This window comes from Carcharodon carcharias, chromosome 17 (genome assembly GCF_017639515.1).
Source record: "Carcharodon carcharias isolate sCarCar2 chromosome 17, sCarCar2.pri, whole genome shotgun sequence".
In the NCBI taxonomy this organism is placed as follows: domain Eukaryota; kingdom Metazoa; phylum Chordata; class Chondrichthyes; order Lamniformes; family Lamnidae; genus Carcharodon; species Carcharodon carcharias.
Genome location: NC_054483.1, coordinates 18,054,222 through 18,076,123, shown reverse-complemented (window position 1 = coordinate 18,076,123; position 21,902 = coordinate 18,054,222). Strand labels below are relative to the sequence as shown.

The 21,902-nt window shown below is 43.9% G+C and overlaps 1 protein-coding gene across 4 annotated transcripts in view; it reads right to left on the bottom strand.

The window, feature by feature from the left end:
• Window positions 1–11,193: 11,193 nt before the first annotated feature.
• The window catches only part of LOC121289574 (dihydropyrimidinase-related protein 2), a 58,645-nt gene continuing 47,936 nt past the window's right edge, over window positions 11,194–21,902 (bottom strand). For 3 of the 4 annotated variants that reach the window (XM_041209118.1, XM_041209120.1, XM_041209117.1), the window contains 6 exons: window positions 21,497–21,653; window positions 17,710–17,851; window positions 17,022–17,192; window positions 15,622–15,801; window positions 13,774–13,945; window positions 11,194–12,873 (listed from right to left, as the gene is read on the bottom strand). In XM_041209118.1, the coding sequence (XP_041065052.1) occupies window positions 12,782–12,873; window positions 13,774–13,945; window positions 15,622–15,801; window positions 17,022–17,192; window positions 17,710–17,851; window positions 21,497–21,653 (914 nt within the window). In that variant the 3' untranslated portion in view covers window positions 11,194–12,781. The remainder of the gene's footprint in view (window positions 12,874–13,773; window positions 13,946–15,621; window positions 15,802–17,021; window positions 17,193–17,709; window positions 17,852–21,496; window positions 21,654–21,902) is intronic. The other variant, XM_041209119.1, reaches the window with a different exon arrangement.

The window sequence follows — 21,902 nt, the reverse complement described above, 5'->3', positions numbered from 1 at the left end:
TTTACCTGTTCATGTGCAGTCACAGGAGCTCCTGTCCAATTTAGCTTTCATAATGGTGAGTGCTGATAGCAGAGTTACAGATATTCACGTAAAAAAAAATATTTTTTTTGACTTCGACTGTAACGTAAAAAAAAAATTGCAAAACTTCTGACAGGAGTGGGTCAAGCATTTCACCCTGCCTTTGAGCTCTCAGTCTTGAAATATTCTCACAATAAATTATTCACTGAACTCTGCCAGGAGGAAGCAGAACTAAAATGCCTGATGTTAGCAAAGCATTATGTCAGTTTGAGTAAGAGCTGCAAAGTAATCAGGGATCTTCATAGTATGTAATAAATGATCTTCAATTTTTGTACGTGCATTTTTTTTCTCACTGTAACTTTTTAAATATTCTTTTGTGGGATGTAAGCATTGCTGACAAGGCCAGCACTTGTTGCCCGACCCCCAATTGCCCTCCTTCTTGCCCAGTCTCCGTGGACACAAGTGACAGTTTTCACACAGAATGGTTACTTATAAGCAAAGGAACAACCAAGTGGTGTGCTTGAAGTCGAAAAGTTGGTCAGGATTTTGGGACAAACTCCTTCATATTTGATTCATGCCATCGAGATTTCAGCAACAATTGCACCAACATTGATACAGTGGTTTATTACATTTTTAGGACACTACAAAGCGGTAGACAAAGCAGCAGCCACCTTCCGCTCAGCATAGCCTCGGGACAAATGAGAGAAGCAGATATTCTGTTATTGCTGGTTGGTGAAAAAGAACTGTGCAATGAGAAATTATGCAACATCTAATGAAACAGCTTAATGCCTCATCCAAATAAGGATCAGAAGCAGCCCTCACGCCCTCTTGAATCTTCTCTGCCGTTCGGTCGCGCGGCTGATTTGTCTTAACTGCGCTTTCTTGCCCTGTCCCCATAGCTCTCAATTCCCTGACTGTCCAAAAATCTGTCATCCCTTGAATACACTCAAGACAGCATCCACAGCTCTCTCACGTAGAGAGCTCAAAATGATAGGATTATTGCGCCGGATTGCCCAGCTTTGACTATGTGCTCAAATCCGCAGTGAGGCTTGAACCCTTCTGACTCAATGGGAAAGTGCTACAACTGGCGAGAGATGAGCTAAAATTTAGAGGGCTGATTCACTCACGAACCTGTCGTTGTTGTTAATGTTGAGTCAATTATATGGTTGAGGCTGAAGCTAAACAGGTTTTGGGTCTTGGTTGACTAATTGTCTTTTGAGCACATATAAAGGGGGACTGTTGGGACTTCCTTTCATCTTATCTTCTGCGTCGATGTATGCATTTGTGGTGTATTATCACCCTGCCTTGTTCTGAAGCAAAGGCAGCAAACACTTATCCGTAAACAAGGTGTGTGGGAACAATGGAGTCTTTGTACCCAGAAGCTAGCCAAATTCATTGACCATGATGCAAAAGCAGCATTTTCATGTGAAGTACGAGCGAGGCTTGTTACTCAGCTTCTTCCTCCATCTGGAAGCCAAGGCACACATAACGACTGAACTTTAATCGGTTTGTATTGTGGGGTGGATACAAGCAAATAGGTCAAAGAATTCCTCTTCACGTGCCCCTATCTTATAATCTACTCAGGCAACAATTCCTACTGAGAAAATGATGTCACGGAGCGTTTTAACCCAACTTACACCAGTTCATTTATAAACATTAAAAGGTTTGCTAATACTACCCCTCCCTCCCCCCCATAAAGACAATGATCCTCCCGATCTTTTCCCTGTTCCTCTGAATTACCAATACTTAACCCTCCCAAATCAAACTTGGTGCAAAATAAAGTTTCTTCTGAAAGTTTTGTGAATCTGAAAGCTGCCGAGGAATTATTTTTGAGCGTCCACGTTTACTTTTTTTTTCTCTCCTTAAACGTGTAAAGTAGGAAGTTCTCCCTTCAACGCGGTGGGGGTTGGGGGAGGGGGGGGGGAAACCTGAGTCAAGAAAGTCGTCTCGCAGCCTCCTCACCCAAACCAGCACAATTGCTGGTGAATGATAAACGGAGCCACAAGGCTCAGGTGTAGGTCAGGTATCTCAGGAAGCACTGAGATTCTTTAAAATGAAGCCTCACTGTTCTACAAGGTTCTATTCAACCGTGAGTCGCCGTCACTTCCCAAAAGGAAAGTCTTGCTCCTGGCTGCTATTGAGTTGACAACCCCCAACTACCCCCATCCCCCACCACCCCCCCCAACTCCTCCTGCCACAGCAACTGGTTTTGAAATGTCCAGGAGAAAGCAGATCTTTCCTCATTCAAAGACCCTCCTCCCCCACCACTCCAGAGGCTGCTGGTGAACGAGCACAATTAGAGAATCCAGCCTTTCCAGAAAACCACTTGTCAAAGGCAAAACTCTTCTCCGGTGTGGTACCCGTTCTTAAATGCTTTTTTTTCCGAAAGAATCAAATTGGGATAGCTTTCCTCTGCACCAGTGCTTGACCTGGTTTCCGAACACAGTATGGAGCATGTCCCAAATGTTAGCTGTCAATTCAAAATGGCTGTAACTGTACAAACCACCTTGGGACCTATGCAAGATAAAAATCTGATAATGGCCCAGAGTGGTGGATTTTTTTTTTCATCTCCAGCCACTAAGGGATATGGAGCGAAGGTGGGTAATGTGGAGTTAGAACACAGATGAGCCAAGATCTCAGTGCATGGCCGAACAGGCTCAAGAACCTCCTCCTGTTCCAAAGTACTTATGTGCAAGGAGACGTTTATCCAATGTGCATTGCTGGGTAAGGGAGCAAAATGCCTTCCAACCATCAAGGACTCTTACGAGGGACAAACATCTTCTGGGATCACTCTCATAGAAAATCAAGTGGGCACATTCAACCTACACTGATGTGACACAAGTCACTGCCCTCACAAATGTGGACGGAAACCTGAGAGGTAGAAAGAAAACAAGTGAGCAAACTTATGTTTGTTCTGAATGAGTTACTTGCGAGGTGATAAACAGCAAAGAATTAGAGAGAGTCTGGGATGGTTATTAGAAAGGCTGAGATAGATAGGGAGCATGACAAAGAGAAAGACAGGATCAGCAGAGTCAGAAGAGAAAGATTGAGGGAGAGTGACAAAGACTGACTGACGAATTGAGACAGAGTGACAGAAAAAGAGAAATATTGAGACAGCAGAAACTGAAAAATTGAAGAGTAACCAAGAGAAAGTCAAACAAGAGACATGAACAAAGAACTGGGGGACATATATATATATATATATATATATATACACACACACAAATGAAAAGGCTTGATAATCACAAGAGACAGCACTGTCCAAACATTATTAAATATTCTAGTGCACATTTTATAATGCAAAAGAGTAAAATCTACTAAAATGACAGAATCTTGTTCTCTGTCTTTGCCCACGGCAACATGACTGATACATCAGCAACATATAATTATCCTTTCAACAGAGTATGGCTTAGACTGGTCAGATTTTGTTCAGATAATATCTAAATCGTGTTATGAAAACTATTCCCAAAGAGATTGTTTTTTAAAAAAAAAGTCGAGTTTCAGATGTCAGGATTTAATGAACGTGTGAGTTTCAACTGAGGAAAGTGGGGGCCTGAAAATGATGAGCAATATGTCCCAGTTCCTATTTTTAAACATTCGCTCAAAACGGCAGAATATCTGCGAAAAGACAAATTGTTTGCCAAATCTTATTCTCATGTTCAAGATAGATGTTAAGTACGCAAACAAGTGCCATGACTGTCAATACACACAGACACCTAGGGTCAAGAGCAGGTCATGCAGCCCCTTGAGCCTGTTCTGCCTTTCAGTGACGTCAGGGCTGATTCTGTATGCTAATTCCACGGGCAGAATATTATGCTCAGCATGTGGCCCAACACACCTGAGTGTGAAGCGGCGCGCAATGAAGTAGGCCGTGCGTCCTGACCAAATCGCGCACTCATGCGATATTCCGTTTGGCGGGCGCGCGTTGGAGTCAGCTGCGTACCCGCCAATAATTAAAAGGCCTATTAACAATCTAATTAAATTCAAATCTACACTGACTGTCTAATCTTACGGTTGGCGGGCAAGCAAAAAGGCCAAGCGGCCTTTACACTTTTTAGGAAACCTCATCCCATGAGCGGGATGAGGTTTCCTAAAGCAGATAAACATTAAGTTAAAAACTCCATTTTGGAATTAAAAACGTGCCCCATCTCATGTGGCAGAGTCACATGAGAGGACGTCTTTTATTAAGTTTTTACTGCCTTTACTGATTTTTTAAACAGTGCTCCAATCTCCCTGAGGCAGCTCTGAGGGCCCACTCGCTCTCCACCTCCCCACCCGCCACCTGCCTGCACAGGCAGCACTGAGAACTGCCGCTGGCAATCGACGCAGAACGGACCTTAACTGGCCCACCCGCGAGAAATTGTGGTGCGGAGCCAATTGCGAGCACCCCTGCCAAGGGCAAAATCCTGCCCCATATCCTTCAATGGCTTGGAATTACAATAATCTATTAACCTCAGCTTAAAATTGATCTCACATCAACTGCCCTTTGCAAAGAGGAGTTCCAAACTTTTCCCACTATGTGTGTGTGCAGAAGTGTGTTTCCAAATTTCATTCCTGAAAGGTCTGGCTCAAATTTTTAGACTGTGTCTCCTTGTCCTAGACTCCCCAACAGGTGGAAATACTTTCTCTCTATCTATCTAAATCATGCAAACACTACAAACATTTTGCACACAGCAATTTCCCAGAATAGCAGTGACTTGTGGGGAAAAAAGTTACTTCCACTATTGCCAGTGTTTGGTGAAGAGAGGGATGTTGGCCAAGACATTGGGGGGAGCACGGAGAATTTTCACAGAGTGACAAACAATCCTGAACAACCACCCAAAGTTTTAATAGACTGTTACCAGTTTTGAATTCAGGTCAGCAACCTGAAACTTAACTCGGTTTCTCTCTCCACAAATACTGGTCTGACCTGCTGATTACTTGTAACAGTTTTCTGGTTCCACTTCAAATTTCCAACATCCGTGGCATTTGTACGTGAAGTATTGGAATGAGCAGGCAAGGCCTCGGCTAAATGTGATATCCAGAAGTCGACAACTGTGGTAAATTATAGCTCCCCTGACAGGGCTGCACTAGAGTCCAAGCCTAGATTGTACGCTCAGATCCCAGAGTCAGAGTTGAACGAATGACCTGCTTTCTCAGAGCGCTGATCCCAACTTGATTTCCAACTTGTTCGAAATTTGCTCAAATGTGATTAAATTTGTTCCGTGCCAAGCGGAGATGAGTGGGCTTTTTTATCCTGGGAACGGAGATATATTTTTTTTTAAATGAAAAAGACAGACATAGCTGGATGATAAACACAAAGCAAAAGCATTGGAATAAAAATTGAGCAAAATAGCTCTAAAACTGAGGAGATAACACTGGGTTTGAATGTGCAGTCAACAATGGCTCCCCTTGAGCTTTGATTCCATCCCAAACCCTGTCAAAAATTCTCTTTATGCAATAAGGGAAGACACTCTTGCTCCTCCTGCCTGCTTCCATTCCCACAGTACCCTGTTAACCATTTCAAGGCTGCCACCATCTCTAACAACAGTTTTCAAAGGATAAGTTTTCCCCGTCAAAGGCCATAGAAACCAGGTAGGGCCCAGGATCTAGCCAGAGCACAAACTGAATTAGAATGAACTCAGCATGGACACCAATAGGGATCCTGTAAGCCGTCCTCAATTAATTGCTAGTCTGAAGCAGCAAACAAAATTTATACAGTACCGTTAAGGGCGAGATTCACAGAAGCAATTATCAAAATTCAACTGAACAACCTAAGGAGACATTCGGACAGATGACCACAAGATCAGTTTAATGAGCATCTTTCGGGTAAAGAATGAGGCAGAAAAGCAGAAGTTTAGGGAGGAATTCGAGAGCCAAGAGCCAATGTTGATGAAGGCATGGTCGCCAATTGAGGAAGCCCTGGAGGCTAAGAATCCAGGAGCGTAGAGAGTGCAGAGGGTCGTTGGTCTGTAAGAGGTTACAGAGATCGGAAGGGGGCAAGGTGAGCTAATAGATTTCGAGACCACGACAGACTGAGATAAAGCATGAGGCATTACCCCTATTGTTATTTGTAAATATCACCAGGAATGACAGAAGCTGGATTGAAGTGCTTGAACAAAATAAATCTCTTCTGAATGTTGTCCTGATTCATAAATACAGCCTCAGACTGGACATGGCTCATGAGAAATATCAACTAAAAATTGGACAACATTCTCTTCAAGCAATGCTTTATATGAGTCTGGTTGCCATTTACTGAGGGTCCTGGCCATGTCAATACATCAACTCAGCATCCAGTTACAGAGTATGCAAGCTATGACAGACAGGGGAAAAACTCTGTCTATCCAGCCTTCCAATACAAGTGTGATACTTTGTGTATCACGATATATCCAATCTCCACCCAGCCCCCCCGAAACTAACTGATGTCTTGGGAGAGGCAAGAACCCAGGTTTAAAACTCAGGCCAATTTGGGGGCGGGGAGAGGGGGGGTTAGGGAACTTGCCCTCCAACTTTTCCTCCAACCAAAACCAAACCAAGAGATCTCTCCGTCCCTGAATTCCCTTGAAGTATTTACCTTCACTAGGAGGTGACCTTCATCCCAGTCGGAAATAGACTCAGCTTGAAGGAATCCAGCCATTCAGCCTTCAGCACACAAGCCAACAGACTGTTCCACCAGTCCTCGATTCTCTGGGAAAGGAGGCACCTCCTGGCCCCCTGACCCCCAAACCTATTTAGTTGAGACAAGCTGCCCACACAAACAAAATCTATTTCTTCCATTGTCTTCCCAACCAATCAAATCAACCCAAAGTCTACAGAGTCTCAGTTCCTGGCACTGCCTTGGCAACTAAGATGCACGAAGCTGGGAGTTAACCTTGCCCTCCTCGATGCCCATTCCAAGGCTAGAATCAGATTGCATGAACCTCGTGTTCGACGTGGAGATGCTGAGCAGCTGCAGATTAAGCTGCTTTGGGCAAAGGTCATTTTCTTCCATTCAGTCTCAGATTACAAATCCACTGACACCTCACAGCGGGAAGCGATTGTCCCTTCGGCCCGATGTTAAATCTAAGGTTTGGCTGATGCTAAGGACACCAGTGGAGCTGCAAGTGTGCAAAGCTGCTTGGAGGGAACGATATAATTCTGATCCGCTGCAATCCCCTGAAGAAAGGGTGGCATCCGTTCACCTTATTTATGTAAGTTACATCAAGTGGGGCAACTGGAGAAATGTAAATCACAGCCCAAACACCCAAGGGCTGGCACTGTGGGATGATGCTTTCCCATTTCCAGTCTGCAGACTCCGGTCACATTTCACAAGTTCCACCTGCTTGCCTCTCTCAGCACAAACGGGTACAGTTCTTTTTATTTGACTAATTAAGTATTCAAATTAATTAAACAACACCCCCCCACCCAATCATCATCCTGTGAACAGAGCTGAATGCTGAGGCTCAAAGTTAAGGTGTGAAATTTTCAACAACGTTTGTTCTGGGCAATGCTGCCCCCTGGTGGAAGCTACCTACCAAGACCAGAAGCAGAAGCACAGCCAGAGTAAAATTAGCTGCAAAGAGAGAGCAGTTGAACAATTCGGAGACTGGAGTCTTAATCAAAACTGGAAAATCTGAGACCAATTTTGCCTTGATCATAAACGAGCTCAAAGGCAAAGAAAGTAACAATTTAAAGTCAGGTCTGATGCCACTTGTTACCAAAGCAGCAGTTAATGGATTGAAGTAAATAGGTTTTTTTGAGGTGTGAACACACTGATCACTTTCTCCCACAAATTATTAGACATTTATTTATAATTTGAGTAAAGACATGTTCCATTGTTGTCAAGTACGTTTCAGTCATTTAAATCTACCTACTTATGGTTCTGCTTTCTAATAATGTCCCAGCCACCGCTTATTGTTAGCATTTAAATCTCCTCTAAATTTCACGTGGTCTAATACAGAATTCAGGATCAACCTTTATGGCTCTGTCCCCTCTCCCAGTGCCATAACTTGGTGGCCAGAATTGAACACGAGTCTGCCAAGTATATAAGCACTTGGCTGTATCATTGTCTTAACTTCAATTTCCTCGTGGGAGATAATTTAGCACAGGGAAAGTTCAAAAGAAACTAAAATCATAAATTCTCCTCCACATAATATTGCCATGTCCTGAATAACATTTCTCATCATCTTTCACAAACGGCTTAACGACCTCATCTATATTTATAATCTATTATGCTATGGCTATTACATTACCATGCAACTCGCTTTTTAAAATACTTCATTTGACCTGTGCCAGCCCATTATTCAGCCGTAAATCGTGTTGTGTGTGACACACTGAACGACTTTGAAATGGGCTTCGCTGCCTCTGCAAATCCCATGACAATGACCTCAAAATATCCCTTTCCTGATGGATCAGAGGTGAAGGGGGGGATTTTAGTTTATAATGGGAGAAAGGTAAGGGGGAAACTATTGATGCTGGTTTTCCGACCGAACCACTGATCTGCCCCACCCCACCTGACCTTCCTCACACTTTGTGATGCTTTCTCTCAATTCACACGCTGAGCGACCTCACCTAGATTACAATTTGTATTGACAAAGCACTTGGGTTAAATTAGACTGAGAATTACGAGCCACGATCAGCGGAGATGGATATAAGTGAAAACCTATGCTTGGCCTAAATAGCCAAGTGGTTATGGTACTGGGTTTATAACCCCAAGATCAAGAGTTCAAATCTCACCTTGGCAAATTATGAAACAATGTAATTTCATCTGAATAGGAACAGATGGAAACGTGTTTGTACTCGAAAGAGTTATAAGTGAAAACCTGCTGATCTGAAGAGTGCTCAGATTTGCACTCGCCATTTCTGCAGCTGCGGAATACACATTTGTATCCTCATTTTGTTTTGCGCCGATATACATGGACCTGCACTTGCTTCACACACACACACACAGATGACCAGATATTTGACCCCGATTCAAATTGAGAGCTTCGCAGGACTAAATGTAATATTCCTCTTGGTGTGTCCATGTCAACAGTGAAGGTGAAAGATTCTGTCAACAGCACCAACTCCCTCCCTGTTGTATAAGTCTATGAAATTCTACTATAGTCTTCTCCGCCTCTGTGCCATAGCCTAGTGCCTTGATCGACTTATGCCACCTGCTCCTCTGCTGGACATTCTTGAATAAGTGGCACCAAAACAGTGAGAAAGACAACCCAGCTGGATAGGTGAATGAGCCAAGCAATGGGGCTCTACTCTTCCAGTCTGCTGCTACCATCTGTAACCAGAACTGGGCTTCCAAAGGCTCCAGTTTAATTTCCAAGCACATTATTCCCAGTTTTCACACATCACACACATTAGTATTCCAAAGGAAATGCAAATGAGCGAAGCTTGGAAATTCTGGTGAAAGTGCAACATGTGCAAGTCTTTCCACATTGGCACAAACATGGTGCAATTTATTATGTGTTAACTTTGGGCCTCCGTTTCAAGTTTTTTGGATGAGGAAGCTCCTTGGCTTGATCCCCGCGTGCTGTGTGAGCTGATCTCAGCTGGAAGGAGCAGCATGGGTAGAGCAATTAGCCTCCTTACTACTGCTTCAGCGACAATAAATAGTATTTGGATTTCCTTCACTGACCACCCTCACTCCACGAGTAAGGATGCAGCCATTATGTGAAGACAAAAACAAATTACATTTGTATAGCAGTTTTAACACAGCAAAAGGTCCCGTGGCCTGTAACAGGAGCATTATCAACGACATTTGACACTGGGAACCACAGCAGAAGATATTAGGGCAGATGACCATTAGCCTGGTCGAAGTAGTAGACTTTAAGGAGTGTATTTATGTTAGGAGAGGTAGACAGGTTCAGAGAGGGGATTCCAAGTTTGGGGTCTAGGCAGCTCAAGGCACAGTCACAAAGAGTGGAGCGAGGAAATTGGAGATGCAGAATATGCCAGAACTGGATGAGTGAAGAGATGTTGGTGTGTTCTAGGACAGGAGGTGGTTACAGAGAAAAGGAGTGGTGATTTCATTGGGGAGGGACGGGATTTGAAAACAAGGAGTAGAATCTTAAAATTGAGGTGTTGCTGGATTGGGAGCCAATGTAGGCCAGGAGCACGAGAGTTAAAAAGGACTTGGTGTGTGCCTATGGTCAACTCTCATCCATGTTGTACAAGTGCCATTTTTGGCAACTTTCCTGCCACAGGCACCCAGCAACTTGTGTCTTCTGCTGTCCATTTCATCCAGCAGATTTTCTAAGTCAGACAGATTCCTGAAGTTCCACAATCTTCTTTTCCATGCCCTGGTGCCTTGTTTGACTGCCAATACCACCTGCTCCTCTATTGGACACACTTGAAGAAATAGCACCACAACATTGAGAAAGACAGCCCTGCTGGCCAAGTGATAGAGCCAAGCAATGGTCCTTACTCAGCTCCTGCTCTCAGCCTGCTACTGCCATCTGCCACCAGAACCAGCAGAGTTTTGAATAATGTCATTTATAAAGGTTGGAAGATGGCATTCGGTTCAGCAGTGATTACTCATACAATTCTGTGAATTACAAATGCAAGGAGACGTCCACCAAAAATTCTTACATTCAAAACTGCTTTGTTTTAGTTCAATACTAAGCACCAAGCACCCAGTAAAAATGGTTCCAAATCCGACCTGATACTTGCAGGATTTCTGTAGTCAAAATATCATCAGAACCATGAAAAGTTTGGTGATTGTATCTTACTCATTTCGCTTTGCTATTGATTTTAATGCATATTTACTGATAACCTCTGTGGGCATCCAATCCCTTCCAATCCAACTTTTAAAGAGAAAAGAATAGATCTCCCATATAGAATTCCTCTGCATCCTTCGTCTTTTGGAGGAAGAAGAGTAGCAGCAAAAAGGACAGACTAGCCAGTCAGCACCTGAATTCATGGCACCAACCCACCATCACCAATATCCTGAGGTACTCCTGCCTCCAGTTCTCCCAGAAATGACGCTGCTAATGGTTGCACTTCTCAAAGCAACGACACACACACACACACACACACACACACACACACACACACACACACACACACACACACACACACACACACACACACACACACACACACACACACACACACACACACAGTGGTCAGCTTTCAAATTCCAGTCACTCTGAGACGGTTAAACAGCAATGTGTTTTATTAGCTGTTCATGTCAGTAAAACACAGTATTTTATCAACCTTCCCTAACGGGATAAATCACAAGACCTTTATTGAACACAACAATGAAAGGAGGAAGAAAAGTACAAGAGCAGAACCCCATCATCAGGAATGCCATGAAAACATAAAGTAGTTTCTTTAACAAGAATACAGTACAGGATTGGAGGGTATAAAAGCCATCAAGACGACATTTCAAAACTACAATGAGTTTTAGAGCATCAAGTCACTGCGGTCAATTAATCTTTGAAACTCCCCCAAGTATGAATTAGGCTTATCCAGTGATAAACTCAAGCAAGCCGTCAATGAACATGCTGCTTGCTAGCCCATGTAGTGTTTCCAATCTGAAAAATTACAACAGGAAAAATGCGCTTTAAGCACCCATAGAGGAAGACAACAGTGAATCCTGTTGAGATCATATAGGCAAAACCTCACGACGTACTGTGTCAAAGGAAAGTGGACCATCCCACAGGGGAGCTGGGAAGAGGCTTCCAAGTGGTGGAAGGGTGGTAGCCCATGAATAGGGTAAGAAAGCAGCAAACTGGTTAGTCAGGCAGCCTTGTCCTTAAAAGCCCATTCTTCTGTTCTCAGAGTTAACCTCAGCCTTGGCCTCACCTACTTAATGCTTTCCATTTCTCAGTACAAGTTATGTTTAACAATGCTGTGTGTGGTACTCACAGTTGGGAAGCAAATGGCATTTTAAAAGCTAAAACCAAAGGATGCTGGAAATTTCCAGCAGGCCCCTCAGAGGCTGAAACTGAAAGGACGAGTTAGTATCAACCTGTGTTTTCATTTTCGGACGCTGCCTTATGTATTTACACCATTCTGCTCCAAACTTCCAGCGGCCAGAGTTTTTCCACAAGTAACAAAAATCTTCCCTGCACAACCAAATAATCAATCCATCAGTTGTCGCACATTTAGGACATTTTTTAAAAACTGTGTTGTGTGCACTTTTAATAACAAGTGGTTAGCAAATTGAAATTCAAGCCCTGTTAAACATAATTTAAACAATATTTGTACACTGTAATTTATCTCTGCAGAATATAAGCTATATATACCAGAAACATATTGCGTTCTGGCACTGATTTACTGACCACCCCTTAACTGAGAGTTCAACTAGATTAAAACTGCTGCATAATGAGGACTAATGAACCTTCATTTTTTTTGTTAAGCGTAGCCTATTTAGTCAAGTTTGCAGCCCTCTCAAATCATTTTGCATGGTCGTGAAATTAAAGGGGCCGACTTATTCCTCAATCTGCGTGGGAACTTCTTGATTACTGTTCAGCCGCAAAGCTTAGAGGAAACATTCTGACAACTCTATTGTAGGAGGATGTACAGCTCCAGTGAAGTCACTTCCATCTCCCTCAAGCCAGATGGATGCAGAAGCTCCTTCATCTCTTAAATACTGTGTGTGTCATATTGCATCAGGTGTAGGTTTTAAGAATGAGAGAGCGTTTCTCTCTTAATTTAACTGTTGGTGATAAATATAATACTCGGAGTAGGTTACACAAAATACAGGATTGTTTGTCCACAGTAACCATCACAGGCTCTTAAAAAAAAATAATAAATGGATGAAAAAAAGATGGCGGCTCCGCCAACACCACTGCACAATGGAGGTTCATCCGAGCGTTGTGATATTCGCATGGCCACCAGGAGGCATCACGATGCGCTGGCCAGTACGACGAGGTAGATTGTCATCTACCTGTGCACCTGTTGAAAAGGGGGAAGAATTAGAATGCAGAGGGGGATACATGCAAAAAGATACTTGTTCCTCCCCACCTATTCTGCAACCCCCACGCACCCCCCCCCCCCCCCCCCCCCCCAAACACACAACTCAACCACTCCCTGTCTGAAGCATAAAACCCAAGGACATTTTCTTTTCACTAAGTGCACAACATTCTGTGGAAAAGCTTTTGGTTAAAACTCAAGGAGCACATATGGCACTCTCATTGAGGATATGTGAATTTCCAACAAAACCTGGCGCATCTTGGTCTACCGCTTCACTCAAAGAGTGAAGCCCAAGACATTTACCAGCTTCCTTCAAACACTGCAGGTGAAGTGAGCAATTTCTGAAGGGCACCATTTTTTTTTCTGATGCTTTCATTGTTGCTCCTCTACCTTTCCTCAAAGAACTGGGCACTCTCTTGCTCTGCACTCTTCCCCCTCATGGTCTTAGACCGAGTGGCGACAGGCTGTGTCCTGCCATGAGCTGACTCCCACAATCTCCAGCAGAAGCCGCTGCATCTAACCCAGCAGCGAAAGTATCTTCCCGTCTTGTTTGAAACTTAGGTGAACTCGGCAAAGCACATTTCTCTCAGGGAGCCCTGTCCAATGCCAGGAAGTGAGCAAGGGACGCCATCGGCGAGCACTTTCAAAGTGAGTCCATCTGAGACAGACTGCAGAGCTCCACTCATCACTGCGTCAGGCGGCTCACACCATCAAAGGTCACAAACACTGTCACGAACGCAAACATAAATTAACTTGTTCTACGTCTTTCATGGATCTGCTACTTCAATAAAACACCAAGGCAAGGAGCTAAAGCAAATACTAAATACAAAGTATTACACTGCCACATCAATATGTTGAGAGGTAATAAAACAGGAAACACACATTTACCAGACAAACTGAATCCTGACTGGTGCAGGTTTCGCACTGGTGGCGCTTGCTGCTTGGCAGGTGAAGTCCTGGCAGAGGAAGCAGGCGTGACAGACTTTGGCGTCACTGAAACCTCACACACAGGTCCATCGTACAGCCCTCGGGGAACTCCTCGCAGTTCTGTTAACTGGGTGGCAAAAAGTGAGAGCGTTAAAAACTGAATATGGTCGAGATGGTGACAAAAGCAATATTTGTTGCAGCTCACTTGCAACATGCATAAGTGCTACATTTCAATGTACAGACGCTGACTGAATTAAATGAGCCCATTTCACTTGGTGTGAAATTTTTTAATAACTTAATGACTCTTCGTCAAGGCCTCCTCTTTTTGCATCGACCAACAATGCAACTGTGAAAATAGCACAAGGGACATGGGCTCAAGACAGATAACAACAGTGTGAAGAATTTTGTTTTCATACAGAGTGATCAATGCAAAGAATAGGTAGTGGAAGCCAAAACTTGAGGACCATTTAACTAACAGTTTGAAGGTGGGTTGGGGAAGGGGGAGCAGAATGTTCATCCTCATTAAGCATTTACTGTTTAATTACATTTCTCCCTTGCTGGAGATATCATTCTGCATCCAATACTCCAAAAGACTGTAGTAAAGATATGGAAGTCACACACATGGCACTCTTTCATGGCAGAAAAGCAAGGATTGGCTATTCTAACATTCAATAGCAGCATATTGCCCTATTCTAAAGAGAAGTGCATCTTTGCTACTTATCCTGCAAAGCTGTGTTTTTGGAAGCATCTTTCTGTGTTAATCTTCCACATCAGGAGCTAAGCACATAATCCTAGCTGACTCTCCAGGGTGCGTAACAGAAGAATGATCATCCCCAGGACAAAGTTAAATTGTCAGTGATCAACGAACCCAATTTGGTGCATGTGCCAGGGATAGCAAGAAACAAGGGCAAAAAAAAACTTATGTTATGTAGCTGTGGTAACTGGATGGACAGTCACTGCCTCCTGCCAATCACAGGTCCTGTGATGTACTGTAGGGGCTCCGACCAATGAGCTCTTAGTGCGGGCAATCCGTGGGGCAGGGTTTTCCCCAATGAGAGATCTGGTCGAGCATGCAAGCACTAAAAATGTCTCTGTAACAAAGTTCAACTGTTTATTGATGAAACCAGTCTGCTCCAGAGTCATCACAGTAGCAATTCATGACATTTTTCAAAATGATATCAATGTACATCCTGCAGCCTGTTAACTTGAAAAACATATCGGTCAATTTGTACATAGCAAGATCCCACAAACAGCATTGGAATAAACAACCAGTTAATCTGCTTTGGGCAGCATGAGTTGAGGAAAGGCTGGCACCAGAAGAACTCCCTGTTCTTCTCAAAATGATGCTGCAGGATCTTCACCATCAACCTGATCCAGTGAAACAGGCCTCAGTTTAATGTCTCAGCCAAAGAACAGTTCCACACTGTGCTGCAGGGTGAGCCTCGATTACGTGGTCAAATCCCAACGTGGAACAAAACTGCTCTCCAAAACACAAAAGCAACCTTCCCAGAGAAAAATAAATAAAAGGGCTGTAGTCACCTTACGGTAACCCAAAGTATCCACATGATTGATAATTTAAAGATGAGCACGGACGCTGTCTCCAGGGTAAAGGCTGAGCAGTTTTCAATTACACTGGAACACGTGATGTGTAGGGTTCAAAGTTTTACTGAGTCAGAGGGAGAAACTGAGCTTGACCAGGTCATCCTGTCAACAGGGCCTCACAGCCCATCACAGAATATCAAGACAAAGTCAAAACCAAGCCACTTTTAATCCTGATATACGACAATGTGTAAAAGCTATTACCTTGCTCCTTGCTTTGACCCTCTTGTACACATAATCGGGGAATGGTTTCTTGGGGATAAAGCGTCCAGAGCCCTCAGTAGCATGAATCATGCCATCTTCAAAGACAATTTTACCTTGGCTTATGACAACCATGGGTGCCCCGCGACACTCCATTCCTTCAAAAATATTGTATTCCACCGCCTGGTTGCAACAAGGGAGAAAGAGCATGAGAGCAGCAGGGTTATACGCACACACCTGCACAAAAATTACATCAATGCTGCAAAACCCATGGTTCACTCACTTATTTTCCTATTTTCTCTCATCCCCTCCTGATTCTTGGTGGGGCTCAGTTCTCTGGAAACATGCCAAAGTGGTCGTTCTCCATGTCCAAACCTGACTAGTGAGCGCTGGCAACCTAATTGATTGTGAAAGGCATTACAACTGAACATAATCCTGTGTCCTCACTTGACAAGCCAGTATATGAATACTTTCCATTAGAGGTCACAGTAGTGATCAGGAGCAAGAAACCTAGCCAGTTGCTTTTCCTTCTCTAATCCACAAGTGTTGAAGTCCACTGAAACCAGCTAATTCAATACAGACCAGGGACAGATCCTGGCACCATCTGATACGACTCTCTGAACTGAATCTGCCACCTATCTGTTCACTCCACCAACCTCTCACTGTTTTGCATTTATCCTCACACTTTGGCCATCCCAGCTAAGTTGCGATTTTCATCAGGTGTCTATTATTTTCCTTGTCTCATCTCCAATTGCTTTATATTTCCAAATTGTGACCTGAAATGCACCACCTCAAAAGGGTAGAAGGTTCAACCACAACGCTGGAGGCAATGAAGAAAGTCATGGGACTAATTGGATAGTTCCACCTAAGAGCTGGCAGGGGCCCAATGGGCTGAATGGTCTCCTTCTGTGCTATATAATTCTATAGTTCTATGATAAGTAAAACAACAGAGGTTCCAGCACAAATCTCTGGGACACAGAACTAATTGCATCACGCCATCTCAAAAAGCATTCAACTCTTCTTTGCTTCCTGCCCCCTGGCCATTAATTGAAATTATTTACAGAAGGTTAGCTACCAGATTTGAGGACTACACTACCCAACTTGGGTCACCAACACTGAGTGAATTGCTGGGTATTTCCTGAGAGCTTCTCCCACTCTACTACTTCGGTAGAAATTACAACACAAGAGGTCCTGCAAAAATGGGGGTTTCTGCTCAACTGCAAAACTTGTGTGACAGAGGCTCTGATGAAATTCTGGGTAAATATTTACTATTAGAGCCCAGGGTATATATAGAGCCTTTTGTCCCTTGGTTAAAGTAACAACATTGGACAATGATATGTTTGCTTGTGCAAAAAGACTTGTATGAAGTGACTATTAAATAGCACAGAAAGCATTCAAACTACCAGGCTATGGTTCTTTGCAGTGATGGTCTTGACTATGTCAGGGTCCCAGATCACAAGGTCAGCATCCGAACCCACTGCAATGCGTCCCTTCCTTGGGTACAAGTTAAAAATCTTGGCAGCATTGGTGCTGGTCACTGCTACAAACTGATTTTCATCCATTTTTCCAGAGACCTGTGTTGTTGTTGTGACAAGAAAGATTTGGGTTAGAGAACAACAACTTGAAAGCTGGGAACACCATAAAGACATCCAACAGATCGCTTTTGGGCTTTAGAATAAATCCTACTTAATCCATTTAGTGTGTTGTTATACCGTAGGTGCACCCCTCACCCCACGATATCCAATTTTCACAGTACTAGATCGCTCAGCAATTTAATTTTTGAACAGGAACAGGATGACGAATGCCATAAGGATGAGAGCACCTTCCACCTTTTAACTCATGCGTCCATGTTCTAATAACCCAGCCTGCCTTGAAGGAGCAAATTCCATCTCAAACTTCAATAAAAGGTCCCTCATTAGTTGCGTCCTTTCAAGGCAAGTGAAGCCTCACAGCTTCTTAACTCTTTTCTCATAGCCTCATGCTCCTTAAATGCAAAGATGAGGCTCAGGGTCCTCCTCTGTAGTGTCTTCAGGGCCTGAGCCCCTTCACCACTTGGTTTTTCATTCTTTCCATGACACGAGTGGTACTTACCACAGCTTTATCCCAAACAATGGACATTCTCTCCTCAATTCCGTTGGTACCTTCAGGAATCAGGGTGAAGTCGTCCTTGCCTAAGGCTTTCTGAGAGGTGTTGAAAGTACAATGTGCGCTGCCAGTGACCTGCAGATCACCACTGCAAATACAGGGAAACAATGAGGGTCAACACGGGTGCTTACCTAGATCCATTTAACACACGACTGACAAACCATATTTTTAAAACAGACCTTCACTACCTAATGAGAATTGGTAATGAGCTATGGACACCACGACAGTTTAGACTGTATTGAAAAATTGCTCAATGACAAAGTTAGAAGCATCCAGTGTTGCTTTGTTTGGAAGAAAAAATAGTTAAGCTTCCAACACCTATCCACCAATCAGTGAGTCCGGCTCAGAGTTTGTAGGGGCAGGAACTGAAACACACAACTTGGCTCTCCTGTCACTCCCCTCCCTGCTGACTGGGTCCTCTGGACAATGTGGCACGAAAGCAGCACTTCCCTGTGCAGCTATCCCCCAGCAAGACTCGGTGTCAGCTGTGGCACAGTGGGTAGCACTCCCATTGCTGAGTCAGAAGCTGTAGGTTCAAGTCTCACCCCAGAGACATGTGCACAGAAACCTAGGTTGGCACTCCAGTGCAAACACTCAGGTGGCACTGTACTTTTGGGTGAGACATTAAACCAAGGCTAATCGACTCTTCCAGGGGGATGTAAAAGATGCCATAGCAACATTTTGACCAGGAGCCGGGGAGCTGTCCCCAGTGTCCTGGCCAATATTTATTCTTCAATCAACAGCACGAGAAAATCTGACCTGAAATTCGACGGAGTGGCACAGATTGTCACTCTGCTCCTAGTTTCCTACCTCAAAATCCAGATGATCCTTTCTTGCCCTACCTTCTGACTCAGGCCAGGCATGAACTCTGTTAAGGGACTTTGTCACTTTTGACAAATTTGATCGAATGTTTTGAGGCGGTAACCAGGAGTGTTGATGAGGGTAATGCATTTGATGTGGCCTACATGGACTTTGGCAAGGCTTTTGATAAGGTCCCTCATGACAGACTGGTCAAGAAAGTAAGAGCCCATAGGATCCAAGGCAAAGTGGTACATTGGATCCAAAATTGGCTGAGAGGCAGGAGGCAGAGGGTGGTGGTAGAGGGATGTTTCTGTGACTGGAAGTCTGTTTCCAGTGGGATTCCACAGGGCTCGCTACTGGGGCCATTGCTGTTTGTGGTGCACGTAAATTATTTGGACTTAAATGTAGGGGGTATGATCAAGAAGTTCACAGATGACATGAAAATTGCTTGGGTGGTAAATAGTGAGGAGGATAGCCGTAAACTGCAGGAGGATATCAATTGACTGGTCAGGTGGGCAGAGCAGTGGCAAATGGAATTCAACCCAGAGAAGTGTGAGGTAATGCACTTGGGGAGGGCTAACAAGGCAAGGCTATGAATGGTAGGACTCTGGAAAGTGCTGAAGATCAGAGGGATCTTCGTGTGCATATCCACAGATCCCTGAAGGTAGCAGGACAGGTGGATAAGGTGGTTAAGAAGGCATATGGGATACTTGCTTTTATTAGCCGAGGCGTAGAATACAAGGACAGGGAGCTTATTCTGGAACTGTATAAAATGATGGTTAGGCCACAACTGGAGTACTGTGTGCAGTTCTGTTCACCACATTATAGGAAGGATGTGATTGCACTGGAGAGGGTGCAGAGGAGATTTACCAGGATGCTGCCTGGGCTGGAGGGTCAGAGCTATGAGGAAAGATTGGATAGGCTGGGGTTGTTTTCCTTGGAGCTGCAAAGGCTAAGAGGGTGTCTGATCGATGTGTAAAAAATTATGAGGGACATAGATAGAGTGGATAGGAAAGCACTTTTTCCATTTGTAGAGTGGTCAATAACCAGGGGGCATAGATTTAAGGTCAGAGGTAGTTGGGTAAGGGGGGAGTTGAGGAGAATTTTTTTTACCCAGAGGATGGTGAGAGTCTGGAACTCACTGCCTGAAAGTGTGGTCAAATCAGAAACTCTTGTAATATTTAAGAGGTTTTTAGATATTCACTTGCGTTGTCATAACCTCCAGGGCTAATGGGCCAAGCGCTCGAAAATGGGATTAGTGTAGTTAGATCTTGGTTGACCAACGTGGACACAATGGGCCGAATGGCCTCCTTCTGTGCTGTAAACGTCTATGAGTCTGTAGGGCATCGCGCTCATGAGGCAAGGGCTGGACAATTGGAGGCAAGGAGGCCACGCCTCCTTTTTTTAAGGCACGAGCTGCCATAAAGCAGCCAAGTATAAAACATCCAGCCGCTTTCAAGCCGGGGGGAAGGTAGGTTTGCAAGCTAAGTGGGTAAATTGCAGCAGGTGGGTGAGCTGTGGTGGTGTCGGTCGGGGGGATGGGTGTGGGTTGGGTGGTCGGGTGGTCAGTGAGGGAGTGGAGGGGGTCAGGGAAGTCCCATGGCGGTGAGGGGGGGCGGGGGGGGGGTGGTTTCAGTACAACAGTTACACAAGAATTAGAAATGGTTTGAATTCTTCTAACTTTTCCTGGGTAACCATTACTCTAAGTCAGTTGGAACCATCCAAAGTTTGAGATTTAAATCCCACTTTGGGATGGTTCCCATTGCAGGGCAATTGCCCAACAAAAGTTTGCACTTCCCAGGCAATCCTTACCTGGGGACTACTGGGCAGGTAGGTTGTGGTCACAAGTGCACAAATTAGCTGCAGTGTTTCCTACATTTCAACAGTGATTTCATTGGTTGTAAAGAGTTTTGGCTCAACCTGAAGTCGTGAAACTACGATTTAAACGCAAGAATTTTTTTCTTCTTTCTTGAAGAGAAAGGAACCGAGAAGCAGAGGAAAATTGGGAAGAAAAATGGATGTGAACATTTCAGAAATCTCTCCAATTCTCATTATTGCTTTAAGGGTTGAATTTTTGTGGAGCTATCTGACTGAAGGTTGATGGAACAAACAAACTACAATAACCAGGAAAACAGATGGGGGAGTGTGGGGGGGGGTGGTGGTGTGATGAAAGTGAGAGTTGAGCATTGTGCAAAACATCTTCACATACACACAACAATCAAACGTGCACATCAGAGTGAAACAGTCAGTATCTTTATAAAGAATAATGGGCCCCTTGACTTTTGCAGCCAAGGTTCAATTCACAGATCCCAGGACATCTGATTGGAGTATTAACAAAATCGAAACCCGAGGAGAAAGTGCCCTTACCTTTTGGTATCCAGTTACTTATTTCACAAAATACCATCTATATATTCAACTGCTTCAATCAAAAATGCCTTCCTGAAAGGACGTCAGAGTTTTCCCTGTTTCGTTGTTCTAATATCCTGATTTTCCTTGAAAGAGCATTGCAGTTGTACGTTTGCACACCCCATTTCTATTTATAGACCTCTATGAAGGTTCCCTACTGGGTCCTTTACCCCGTTTTCTGTCCTTTAATATCCTTCCTCACCAAATACAGATACAATTCCCATTTAAATTAAAAGCAGTCTCAATAGCCACTTGTGACAAATTACTCTATGCCTGGATAACCTTGGGCGCGATGAGATTTGTGCTACTTTACCCATTCATTCATCTTGTGATATTTTTGAGTCTATTTGTTCATTAGTCTTTGTAGAGACAACCTAAACCCTCCCTGCCCTCAAAATACTTAAGTTACGGATTTTGCTTAAATGGTCCCAACTTGTGAATGCGGAACTGTTGATGCTCAGGATGGCACATCATCGAGAGAAAATCTGCAACTCAAGTGACTTGGCAAACAAAACCAAACACGTACCAAGACAGCAAGGAGTTCAGGTAATCTGGAGTGGTCGGATCAGGACTCAGTGGAGGGGAAGTCACAAAAGCAGCTGCCTTGGCCCAGTTCTTGCTCCAGTAATGAGAACCGTCAGTGCCAAGGCTTGCGGTGATCGGCTCTCCGTACACAACAGTGCCTGTCAGGAAAAGGGAGTACCATTAGCTCTTTCTTTCAATAAAGACTTGAATTGCGGGAAGATGGTTGATTTTCAAGCCTCAGTGCCACCTGGAGTTGAAGAAAGAAAAATGCACTGTTCTTTAATTTCATTGTTCATGGATTTAGAAGTATTGCATGATTAATGTTCAGCTTCGATTCAAATCATACACAGGCATATACACACGCACACTCCATGCCAGCCTTTTGTCCAGTCAATAAACTCCCGGTA